At 49.1% G+C, this 13,378-nt stretch overlaps 1 protein-coding gene across 1 annotated transcript in view; it reads right to left on the bottom strand.

Moving 5' to 3' along the window:
• The window catches only part of LOC119164829 (uncharacterized), a 49,318-nt gene extending 36,386 nt beyond the window's left edge, over nucleotides 1-12,932 (bottom strand). Inside the window, exon 1 of the mRNA XM_075874287.1 lies at nucleotides 12,881-12,932. Within this exon, the coding sequence (XP_075730402.1) occupies nucleotides 12,881-12,932 (52 nt within the window). The remainder of the gene's footprint in view (nucleotides 1-12,880) is intronic.
• Between the last annotated feature and the right edge of the window lie 446 nt (nucleotides 12,933-13,378).

The raw sequence follows: 13,378 nt of genomic DNA on the forward strand, positions 1-13,378 counted from the left end.
TAATCTACCACACGCAGCAACTACAAAGTGTGCATAATATCTTACAGGGATGTGGCGGGTACGTCGCATATCTGCAGAAAGACGAGAACCGTCAGAAAAATTAGGATTTGTGGCGCACTTGGGGCCATACAGAAAGCCATAACTTCAAACGCAGTTGGCCTTGCCGCAACACAAAGTGGTGCTTATAGAGTTCACATTAGACAGAAGTGTAATAGACAGTGAATTTTTTGTCCACGCTAAGTTATTGCTATCTAGTACGGTGCATCACAACCGAAAGTAACTTAGGCCGAATATATAGAATACATATAAAATTTGTACTGTAGTGGAGCATACGCACCAACGCGTATGCGCCTTCGGAAGACAACAAAAAGCCCGTGCTCTGCTTGCGCGAGAGTTTGTGCCGCCTCTGCCAGACTTGCCGTACGCCCACTTTCCGTTGCGACCTCGCTGCGACTTCTCGGCTCGAATAAACGTCATCACATTTGGTGGAGGGTGCTGAGATCCCCAAGAAGACCTGGAGCTCCGCTCTCGCAAGTTGCCTGAAAGACTACCGCGAAACATGACTGACGCAGTCGCCAACCACCCGTCCCAGCCCAGCCAGCACCATCGGCTGCCCCGTCGACCTGCCCCGGTGCTACCCGTCAGCGGGACCCACCAATCTTCAGCGGCAGTGGTGAGCAAGACGTCGAAGACTGGCTCTCCTTGTACGAACGCGTGAGTGCCAGCAACAAATGGGACAACGACTCCAAGCTTGCCTATGTCATCTTTTACTTGGCTGACGTCGCCAAGCTATGGTTCACCAACCGCGAAACCGCCATCGCCAGCTGGTCCACCTTCAAGACCCTCGTGACCGAAGCGTTCGGCCGACCAGAGGTCCGCAAGCTCCGCGCTGACCAGCGTCTGCGCCACCGAGCCCAGCAACCTGGTGAGACCTTTACTAGCTATATTGAGGATGTGCTCGACCTCTGCAGGCGTGTTAACTCATCCATGCCTGAAGACGAGAAAATTCGACATATTCTCAAAGGCATCGAGGATGGCGCATTCCAGATGTTGCTGGCGAAGAGCCCGACCACGGTGGCGGTCCTCGTAAGCCTGTGCCAGAGCTTCGATGAATTGCGTCGTCAGCGTTCCATCGCCCGACAGAGTGTTCCATCACCAGATTCCATCTCGGCCGTCGCACTCGCCAATGGCAACGTTCACCAAGGAACTCTGTCGAACCAGATTAAAGACTTCATCAGGGAGGAAGTCGCCCGACAGCTTTCCCTGCTGCCGCATAGTGACGCGCCCACGACAAGCCTCCCTTCGAATATGCAGCAGGCCATACGCACTGAAATTTGCAATGCACTCCCTACAGTTCCGGCCTCTTACCCGTGCACTTCGGTGCCATCTGATCTCTCAACTGCTGGCTACGCACCAACTGCGCCGCCTTCACCTCTCAGCTACGCAGCTGTGGTCGCGCGGCCCCCACCGCATCCAGTCGCCTTATCGGCTCCAACTCCTCCGGCAGCGCCACCGGTTTACAGGCCCTCACCTCGCTTTTTCCGTCAATCTAATGAGTGGCGCACCCATGACAACCGTCCTATCTGCTTCGCGTGTGGCATCGCTGGCCACATTGCACGCTACTGCCGCCGCCGTCCCACACCTGCGTACGCCTCCTTTGGAACTCCTACCTATGCGTCGCAGCAGGCCACCTCGTCTGCATACGAACAGAGGCACTCTGACTCGGATCGTCGCCCATCAACTTCTCGTTTCCCATCTCCTCGTCGCCGATCACCATCTCCTATGCGTCGTAGACCACCTCCTGAGGAGGGAAACTAATCAGTGCAGTTCCAGAGGCAAGAACTGCAACTTCTGCGCAATTATCAAGGCCTCCATTTTCGCCGCGAAATGTTGTTGATGTCAATGTTGAGGGAGTCGCCACACAAGCGTTAATTGATACTGGGGCCGCCGTTTCTGTGATGAACGCAAAATTTTGTCGCAAACTGAAGAAAGTGACCACATCTCTCTGTGGCATCGTGCTGTCCACGGCTAGCGCGCAACGCATTCAGCCCTCGTCTGTGTGTACGGCGCGCGTCGTCATCCAAGACGTTCTGTACATCGTCCAATTTTTCGTACTACCATCTTGCTCTCATGACCTCATCCTGGGTTGGGATTTCTTATCAGGTCATGAAGCTATCATCGATTGTTGCCGTGCGGAAGTGTCCCTAGTGCCAAATTGTGAGTTTCCATCGCCCGACCATTCACCACTGCTCTGCAAACTCATCGCTGACGACGACATCACCTTGCCTCCGGAAGCTTCAGTCCCTATTAGCCTTTCATGTGTGGCGCAACCTGACGCCACGGTGGTATTTACGCCATCCCCTGTTTTTACTGAACGCAAGGGCATCGTGCTCCCATTTGCCGTTCTTACGATTGCGTCTGGTTTAACCGTAATGCTGGTTACCAACCACTGCAACTACCCCATTGGCTTGCTTCGTGGTGAAACGTTAGGATATGTGCAACCTGTCGACCATATCAATGATATTATTCTTCCCGATGAAACGCCATGTCAGATTGCCGCAATCACTCAGGCGTCTGAGCCATCAAGCTCACCAGCCTTCGACGATGCTATTGACGCAGACCTTCCCCCCTCGCATCGCAGCCAACTTGTTGCTCTCCTTAACAAGTTTCGCTCTTCTTTCGACTTTCAGAAACCTGCTTTGGGCCGCACCACGACTGTCACTCATACTATTGACACCGGCTCACATTCGCCTCTGCGACAGCGTCCTTACCGCGTTTCTGCCGAAGAGCGCCGCGTCATTACGGAGCAAGTAGATGACATGCTTAAACGTGGAGTCATACAGCCTTCTCAAAGCGCTTGGTCGTCACCCGTGGTTCTGGTAAAGAAAAAAGATGGCACCGTTCGATTTTGCGTGGACTATCGCCGCTTAAACAAGATTACAAAGAAAGACGTCTACCCGCTACCACGAATAGACGATGCTCTTGACTGTTTACAAGGCGCCGAGTACTTCACATCCTTGGATCTGCGTTCTGGGTATTGGCAGGTGCCAATGGCTGAATGTGATCGCCCTAAAACAGCCTTTGTAACGCCAGATGGCCTGTATGAGTTCAAAGTCATGCCATTTGGGCTCTGCAACGCGCCTGCGACGTTTGAACGCATGATAGATACCATATTGCGGGCCCACAAGTGGAAAACTTGCTTGTGTTACCTAGATGACATCGTAGTCTTTTCAGCTGATTTCCCGACACATCTTCGTCGTCTCCACGAGGTTCTGGCGTGTCTAGCTTCTGCAGGCCTACAACTTAACACCAAGAAGTGCCACTTCGCAGCCCGCAAACTAACCATCTTGGGACATGTCATCACAAGAGACGGTGTTCTTCCGGACCCCGATAAGCTTCGAGCTGTCGCTGACTTCCCCATGCCCACATCACTGAAAGCCCTAAGAAGTTTCGTTGGTCTTTGCTCTTACTTTCGTCGCTTCGTGCGCAACTTCGCGTCCATCATTGCACCTCTGACTAGTCTGCTTTCCAACAGCAAAGGTATATCTGCATGGTCACCTGCATGTGACGACGCATTTCACCAGCTGCGCCGCCTGCTGACCTCGCCACCTATTCTTCGCCACTACGACCCCACTGCTGCCACAGAAGTTCACACTGATGCAAGCGGCGTTGGTCTTGGCGCAGTTTTGGCACAACGGAAAGGTACCCAAACCGAATACGTAGTCGCTTATGCAAGTCGCGCTCTTAAGAAGGCTGAATTGAATTACTCCGTGACAGAGAAGGAGTGTTTGGCCATAATCTGGGCGCTTACGAAGTTTCGCCCGTACCTTTACGGCCGTCCTTTCGATGTGGTCACAGACCACCACGCTCTATGTTGGCTGTCCACCTTGAAAGACCCGTCCGGACGTCTGGGCCGTTGGGCACTTCGATTGCAGGAATACGACATCCGTGTCGTATATCGTTCCGGTCGCAAGCATGCGGACGCCGATGCACTTTCCCGATCGCCATTAACACCAGATGTGGCTTCTCTGTCACCCCCTTTTACCACCTTGTCACCACTCGACAGCACTGACATGCTTTCGGAGCAGCGTAAAGACCCATACCTTGCCTTGTTAGTCGACTACCTTACCGATCCATCTTCTGTCCCTTCCACGAGAGCGGTATGCCGGCAAGCAGCCCACTTTTCCTTACGTGACAACATTCTGTACCGCCGCAACTACACGCCTGGTGGTCGGAAGTGGCTCCTTGCTGTCCCAACTCATATGCGCTCTGACATCTGCATGAATTTCCATGCAGATCCCCAAAGTGCTCACGCAGGTGTCCTGAAAACCTACGAACGGCTGCGCCAACGCTATTACTGGCGAGGAAGTCAGTCAGTCAAGAACTTTAATATATGGTCCTGAGGAGTTTAAGCCACCAGGGTGCCCACGTGGGACATCCTAGCAGCCGCTACCGTAGGCGACGCCCGAGTCGGGGCGGGAACGTGGTGGCGTTCCGCCAGTTCTTGGGCCCTCTGGACTGCCTTAAGTTGGTTTCGGAGATTGGGGCTCCTGAGTGCCTCCTCCCAGTCGGACTCACTGGTGAGAGGTCCCTGAGGTAACGCGGGACATTGCCAGAGCATGTGCGCGAGTGAACAGTACACTTCTGTGCAATCTGGGCACTGTGAATTTATGTCTGAATTATAATGGCTGAGTCGGCCCCGTGATGGGTACGATCTCGTTTGTAACATTCTAAAGGCTACTTCTTGCGCGCGTTCGAGTTTTGAATGGGGTAAAGGGTATCGGCTTCTGTTGTGTCGGTAGTGGGAGGTAATTTCATGGAAGGTGAGTAGTGGGTCATTAAACTGCACGTCTGGGCCCAGCTCTTCGGTGGCTGATTGATCGTCACGGTGGGTCAGTTCTCGTGCTCGATCATGAGCCATTTCGTTGAGGTTGGGTTGTTGTGGGTGAACGTCTTTGCCCATGTGGGCAGGGAACCAAGAGAGGTAGTGCGAGCCCGTATATTTCCGTGTTTGTAAAATGCGGGCTGCTTCTGGAGCGATGTTGCCGGTTTCGTAAGCCCGAATGGCGGCGCGAGAGTCTGTGAAGACATTAGTGAGTGAGGGGTCGGTCATCGCTAAAGCTATAGCAACTTGTTCGGCTATGGCGCTTGTTGATAGCCTAACCGAGGCGGCTGAGCGTAGGGCTCCGTCGCCATCTACTACCGCGAGTGCGAAAGAGGAGGAGTTACCGTATTGCGCTGCGTCGACGAATGCGGTAGAGTTGCGATTCGCGGCGGTACGGTTTAGGATCGCGCGAGCGCGGGCCAGCCGTCTGCCTTCGTTGTGTTGTGGGTGGACATTTCGCGGAAATGGGGTTACCATGTAAGTAGCTCGGACAACTCTGGGGAGGGTTACTGCGCGTTCAAGGCAGGGGTGTGGGGACATGCCGGCCTCGCTTAGAAGTCGGCGGCCTGCCTTGGAGGAGGAGAGGCGGATCACTTGGGCCGTGGTCTGGGCCTCGATCACTTCATCGATGCCGTTGTGCATGCCTAGTTGGTCGAGACGGGAAGTGCTCGTGTTTTGAGGCAAACCAAGGACTTGTTTAATGCTTTTGCGCATGAGTGTGTTTAGTTTCGTCTTTTCTACCTTCGTCCAGTTGTGGGCAGAGGCGACGTAATTGATGTGACTCATTAGGAACGCGTGGTATATGCGCAGAAGGTTGGCCTCTCCAAGGCCTCGTCTACGACCCGAGACTCGCTGAATGAGTCGGAGCATGTTCTCGGTTTTAGCTGTGATATGTTTAATTGTTCTTGCATGACAGCCAGTGGCCTCGACGAGGAGGCCGAGAATGCGTATGGAGTCCACGCGGGGTATTCGCTGCCCATCTTTGGCGTGTAGCGCTATGGGTAGATCACCTAAGGGTGTTAAGTTACGAACGCCTTGGCGAGATTGCCGGTACAGTAGCAACTCTGATTTTGTGGGCGACAAACGAAGTCCAGTGTTTTTTAAGTAGGCTTCTGTGGTATTGAGAGCAGTTTGAAGGGCTTGCTCCAACTCCGCCAATGAGCCTCCCGGGCACCAGATGGTGATGTCATCTGCGTATATAGCATGGTTTATGTTTGGGATCTCGCGGAGTTTGTCAGATAGTCCCTTCATTACTATGTTAAAAAGGAGTGGAGAAATGACTGCCCCTTGTGGTGTCCCGTTGGAACCTAATGTGTAAGTGTCGGATGTAAGTTGCGATAAATGCAGCTGAGCTTTTCGATTTTGCAGAAAAGAACGAATGTACGCCTGGAATCTTTTACCGAGACCAAGGCTGGCAATGGATTCCAGTATAAAGCGGTGTGAGACGCTGTCGAATGCTTTAGTGAGGTCTAGGGCGAGAATGCCACGAACATCTCTCGTTTTTGAGTCGAAGATCTGTTTCTTTAGTAATAGCATGACGTCTTGTGTTGAAAGGTGCGGACGGAACCCGACCATGTTGAACGGGAAGAGTTCGTGATCCTCTATGTAGCGCGATACACGATTTAGGATGACATGTTCAGCTGCTTTTCCTATGCATGAGGTTAGGGAAATCGGGCGTAGATTGTCGAAGTTGAGTGGTTTACCTGGCTTTGAGAGAAGGATTACCGTGGCCGTGCGCCATTGTTCAGGTACCTGGCCAGTTTCCCACATGTAATTAATGTCTTTTGTGAGTAGTGTGATGGCTTGGTCGTCTAAATTTCGCAACAGGCGGTTGGTTACCTTGTCAGGACCGGGGGCTGATCTGCTGTTGAGGTTGTGTAATGCCTCCCGAATTTCTGACTCCGTGAAGGGTTCGTCGAGTTCGGGTATCGTTTCGCATTCTATTTCTGGGTAGTCGGTGGGTTGTGCTGTGTTTAAGGGGAGGTGACGTTTGGAGATTTCTTCAAGAAAGGATGAGTTTGTTCCTCCCATCTTTTTGTGCGAGTGTAGGAGCCGGTCTATGGCATGACTCTGGTTGTTTTTTGTTTCGCAGTCGTCCAGCATGTATTTTAGGAGGTTCCATTTACCCCCAGTTCGCATGCGGCCGTCGACCGCCGAGCAGAGTTCATGCCATTGGAGTCGTGTGAGCTCCGTGCAATATTTGGCAATGTCTTGGTTCAGTATTGATAGACGTTTTCGTAAGCGTCTGTTTAGTCGTTGTGTTTTCCAGCGCGCGAGTATTGACGCTTTTGCCTCGAGCATATGTGCCAGATGTGGGTCCATTCTCGGGACCTCGAGTTCTGTTTGTATTGTTTTCGTTGTTTTGGCTATGTCTTCCTGAAGTGAGGTGAGTAGTTCGATGAATGTGTTGTATTCCTTTGTGTTGTTTTTGCGGAGGGTGCGGAAGGCATCCCAGTCCGTTAGCGTGAATGTACGGGGTGGGGCCGAGGAATGTATCGTTTTGTGCAGAAATACATTCAGTCTTGCACCACTTGCCAACAGAACAAAACACCTCCGCGGCACCTTACCGGCATGTTACAGCCGCTGCCGTGCCCGGCTCGCCCATTCGACCGCGTGGGTATAGACCTCTATGGCCCACTCCCATATAGTAGCTCTGGAAACCGGTGGATTATTGTCGGAGTCGATCATCTGACACGCTACGCTGAGACTGCAGCTCTACCGGCAGCGACCGCCCACGAAGTTGCACTCTTCATTCTCCGCAGCTTCATTCTACGCCATGGTGCTCCGCGGGAGTTACTCAGTGATAGGGGTCGAGTGTTCCTGTCGGAGGTCATCCAAGCTATCCTCGCTGAATGCAACATTATCCACCGGAAATCTACCGCATACCATCCACAGACAAATGGTCTTACTGAGCGGTTCAACCGCACACTTGGCGACATGCTGAGGATGTACACCTCCTCCGACCACACTAACTGGGACGCTGTATTGCCCTTTGTTACCTTCGCTTATAACACCGCGACGCAAGCGACTACCGGTTTTTCTCCGTTCTTTCTATTGTACGGCCGCGAACCTTCCCACCCCCTCGACACTATACTACCGTACCGCCCTGATGCATCTGAGTGCTCCCCGCTTTCGGAAGTCGCCAGATACGCTGAAGACTGCCGTCAGTTGGCTCAGTCTCTGACAAGTGAGGCTCAAGGTCTACAAAAGACTCGACACGACGACGCTCACCGCATAGCTCCTACATTTCGTGCTGGCTCCCTTGTGTGGCTTTGGGTGCACCCGCACGTTCCTGGCCTATCTTCCAAACTTCTGGCCCGGTACCATGGTCCGTACCGTATCATTGACGCGACCTCCCCGGTGAATTACATCATCGAGCCGTTAACACAATCACCAGATTTGCGCCGTCGAGGACGCGAGACCGTACACGTCGACCGTCTCAAGCCCTACTACGACCCCATCATTGTGCCTACTCCCTGAGTCGCCAGGATGGCTACCCTTCATCCCGGGGGTATTGTAGTGGAGCATACGCACCAACGCGTATGCGCCTTCGGAAGACAACAAAAAGCCCGTGCTCTGCTTGCGCGAGAGTTTGTGCCGCCTCTGCCAGACTTGCCGTACGCCCACTTTCCGTTGCGACCTCGCTGCGACTTCTCGGCTCGAATAAACGTCATCACAGTACGTATAATTTCCGGCGTTTCATGCAATAAACATTTCAAACCCATTTTCGAAGCCCTTAATTTGCAACCGATGCCTGACACGTATAATTCGGTCTTAAAGAAGCGATTTCATCCTTCCCGAAAGAATCACGATTATTTTTTTTTCTGATTTACCGCATTTAACATCCTGAACGTCATGCTATATACAGTGAGCGAGCCGCTGATGACCGGAAGATCCGTTACGCACTTACTACCTATATGGTCGCCAAATAATGAGCTACTTACTGCTTATTCCCTCTCCCCACGCGTAGGGCAGCCAAGTGGGCGCAGTCTAGTTAACCTCGCTGCCTTTCTTGCATCTTTCTTCTACTCTCTCTGCAATAAATCCTTTACACTGGTTCTTTTTTTAGACTTTTTCTCCGTGTTTTTTCAATGCAAACTGATATGACCCTGGAGGACATCTTGTGTGATACTTCATAATGACGAATGATTTTTTGCTGGTGTTTCTGTTATTACCAAAAGGCGTGAGAGCCTTCGGGAAGCCTTAATGGCTTTTTTCTTACGCCCCACAGCACCGATTTTGTGACATTTGTAATGACTCCTCTGATGTAGAAATAAACTAAGTTGAATTGAATCGAATACCTACACTAAATGTAGCTAGCTGTATATAGTTTTGTCTCTGTCTCTTTCTGCGTAACAACATAATATAATCGTCAAGTAGTGTCGGCCTATCGGGAAACAGGCCATCAAGTACAATTTGATTTCACAACCTACATATCTGGGCATACGTTGTGTATCTCCAACTTCATACTCCACGAACTCTTTCAACCTCGTTTGTAATGCCCTCTAAAATAGCAGATCGCGTTTTCTTCATTTGCTGCTTCCCTGACTCTTCACTGCAGTTGTACGGAGTCAATTTCGACCACAGAGGCTTTCGTAAATGTGCGTCATAGTTTGTTCTCATTTAATAAAGCCGGAAACTTCTATCCCCAGCGATAATGACGCATCGCCATACTAAACCTTCACATTGTCACGTGGAACGTCTCTCTCGTTGAGTCAAGATAACGTCAGGCGTGAAGCGAGTAGGACTATATTGAAATGGCGCAGGGTTTTATACAAGTAAGCATTAACGGTAGACTCGTATCCACTTTCCCAGATTATGTACCGAGGGCGTTTGTACTGCTTTTTTTTCTTGTCTTCTGTGGTAGCTTTGCTCTACGCGCATAACTATCTTTGATGAAATTCGCAGATATGTTAGCCTCGAGCATTTATTCTATAACTGACTTCTTCAGTTGGCGGGTGATGACTATGATTTGCACACAGGTTACATATACGAAAAATAATACGAACAGTCACAAAAGCACATATGTACACAAGACAATTATTTATTAAGTTTGGTTGAGTCCAGAGGTCTTCAAGAACATCAACAACGCTATTGTTCAGCGCACTGCATATAATATACAATATGAAATGCAAGGTCTAATAACGCACAGGAGCAGCCGGAAATTCTGGGGGGGGGGGGGGGGGGTGTCACGCGTACCTTAGACACGTTCGAGCGTGCGTCTGTATAAATGCATGTAAAAATGAAATGCATGCAAAATTTCATTGTGAAGACAGGGTTCCAACCCTCCCCCCCTTTCCCCATGACTACACCAGTGTAGCTAAGTATTGCTCAGTATTGCGATGTGTGATTCGAAGCACGGAATACGTCCCATAGGGGTGTGCAGAGAAGAGGCACACGTAGGCTTCTCTCCCCCCTTCTTTTGTCAATCTAAAAGAAGGGGGAGGGGGTCGCAAAGTTTTCCCCGTACACTAACTTAATACGTGGGGTGGGGTGCGCCGACGAACCTTCGATACCCCCTCCTCCCCATCAAGCTCTAGAAGGGAACCCTGCGCACGCTTATGGGAGCTCCCATTGTCCCGGTGACTTTCCACAAACGAAAATTCTATCAGGCCCGGCATTACGTTTGGAGCCCTAAAAACGAAACTCTCCTTGTCTGCAACAAACCATGTGCGGCGCTCTTTCATCGGCAACATGGTAAAGAACACCAGGTTAACTTGATAGAACGACGTCAGTTAGGATGACTCTTACTGCGCTGATTGGGAACAATGACCACTAAGTTTTACCAATGAAGTTCCGGCCAAAGAGAGCCGATTTGAACAATTTAGCCACACAACCAGCCCGAAAAAGTCAGTGAGAACTTGGTTATCGTAATGTAAATGAAACAGGCTTTAGCCTGGAAAGTTAGATGTCTTGAACCGCTGGGTTTCCCTTATACGGCCTTGCTGCCAACAGTACAGAAGAAACTATTTGTCTTTCTTCTTTCGTTCTTCATGCTTTCTGATACAAGACTAATGTATTACCAACCAATTCAACCAATCACATTATTCTTCCATCTGTGATCTGCGTGAGCAGCGAGATAGAATCGGTAACTATTTGCTTACGCTGAAACTCGCTAAGCACTAAGAAAAGATAGCGCGCGTGGTCAGATAGAGACACTGCTATGAAAAACCATTTTCTTTATGAACTAACATTATGACGAGGTACCATTGCGCTTCTTCATATTTTGTGTTGTTCAGAACCTCCACACTAAGTTGCACATTTATTTATTTATTTATTTATTTATTTGTTTCTTTGTTTGTTTATTTGTTTCTTTGTTTGTTTGTTGTTTGTTTGTTTGTTTGTTTGTTTGTTTGTTTGTTTGTTTGTTTGTTTGTTTGTTTGTTTGTTTGTTTGTTTGTTTGTTTGTTTGTTTGTTTGTTTGTTTGTTTGTTTGTGTCTTCAGTGTATCGAAGGCATCACAGGAAGGACTGGTATGTGTGAGAATATGTGAGAGAAACAACTGTATGCGAGCAAGAAGACAGCTCAAAACACAAGTTCTTAAGAACACAATGACATACATTCCACCACGGTCTAGTGGCTACGTAGCTGGTCCGCTGACCCGCACGTCGTCACGGCAACGAATGCCGGCCGTGGCGACCGCATTTCTGATGGCGGCGAAAATGCTTTCTATTTCTATTCTATTTTATTTATTTTATTTTCACCAAAACAGATACAATGGCGAAAAATGGGGAGACGGCAAAAGCTACAGTTATTGCAGCTTGACTATATAAGCACCGTCCACCTTACGTCGGCAATGACAGGGTAAAAACGAAATACAATAAAATGAAAAGACAAATATTATAAAGCAAGTAACAATACAAGCAGAAGGCGAAGTAAATGACAGGCCAAGGTATACAAACAAAAAAGAATATTTCATAAACGCATGAGCACACATGAGTTTGAGGCCCATGTACTTAGATTTAGGTGCACGTTAAAGAACACCAGATGATCGAAATTTCTAAAGTCCTCTATACTGCGTCTCTCATAATCATATGGTGGTTTTGGGACCTTAACCCCCAGATATTATTATTACGCAATAACAGGCAGTGTAGTTTAACAACAGCAAGACAGAATCGCTGTTTTTTTTTAATTTTTAGTAAGAAATTCGGATGTTTACTTTAGCCCACGTGGATCTCGCCAACATAATGTATTGTCCGGCGTGAAAGCATTTCGGTTAATGTCCTAAACAAAAAGCACCTCAGCGTGTGGGACGGGTATTAGTGGTCATCGTATGTAAGCTCTCCGACGGTAACAGGATGTTTTGAACGATCCTTACTAAGCGCACGCCTCACGGAATGGCACCCGGAAATAAATTGCTCCCTGAGCGCTGCACTCGCGACGTAAATTGTGACAAAAATCGTACCTTTAAATTTTCAAGAATGCGAGCTCTCGAGACATCGACGGCCCGTGTGCGCTAACGAGCTCAGTTCTTTGTAACAGTGTCTCGTCATAGAGAAGCAATTCGCCGTTTCACTTAGCTGCTAACGAGCACGATGCTCGGCCGAAGACACATTCAACCTCGGCATGGAAGTATTGCGAGGGTGGAGAACGGGAGTGATAAGGTGTGTCTGCAATTAGGTGGATCCTTAAATTGTCTCGGCCACCCGTCTCGGGCTTCAAGGAAAAAAAAAACAAGATGGGAGGGGGGAGGAGAGAGACATATAGGGAAGGGTGTTCCCACTCCAATAAACTCGTCGGAAAACTGCGTCAGAATGAAACTTTGTTTTGTTTTGTCACGTAAAAGACTTCGGCTTATAGCCACAAGGGGGATTGGCCACACTGTGCCTTATAACGAAAATTTAAATGAAAGGCTATTTTGATGAGATAGAAATCTGATAAGAACGAGATGAATAATAACGTACGTTAAAAAGAAAAAAGAAAGTGAAAAGGGGCAAAATTATTTGACAAACCAGATTCTAAAAATAGCAAAAAGAAGAAAAAAAACGAACTTACACTGAGGAGGTGCTTCTTCCTTTGATGATGGTGATGATGAGTACACAATCATGGCTCATACCCGCTGAGGAGGATTGACCGCAAATTGATTACGTAGTTTCGATATACTTTTGTCGTATTTATTACCTATAACTCCCCCCCCCCCCAAAAAAAAAAAAAGATGTACGTAGAACGGAAGTGGTGCAAATCATTTTTCACTCATTCAGATCAGACAATACAGTCGTTATCTTCTACGGAAATTATCTTGGTTAAAGAAAAATTCTTTTTATGGCGAATTATTCCTGAAATAATAATGATCAAGTAAAAGCTCAATTCGTTTAGCTTCATGAAGGTAAATGCAAACAGCATCAAAAGTAGCTGCAGCCGAAGCACTGAAGGAACGTATGTTTTCCCTTCTTCATGTAGGGAAGGGTGTTCCAGCTCCACCAACGTCGTTGGCTATTTGTCGAGCTAACTGTTCCCTTCCTCATTTGTAGCCGACCGCTGGCGAGTATTCAA

This window comes from Rhipicephalus microplus, chromosome 9 (assembly GCF_043290135.1).
Source record: "Rhipicephalus microplus isolate Deutch F79 chromosome 9, USDA_Rmic, whole genome shotgun sequence".
NCBI classification, from domain to species: domain Eukaryota; kingdom Metazoa; phylum Arthropoda; class Arachnida; order Ixodida; family Ixodidae; genus Rhipicephalus; species Rhipicephalus microplus.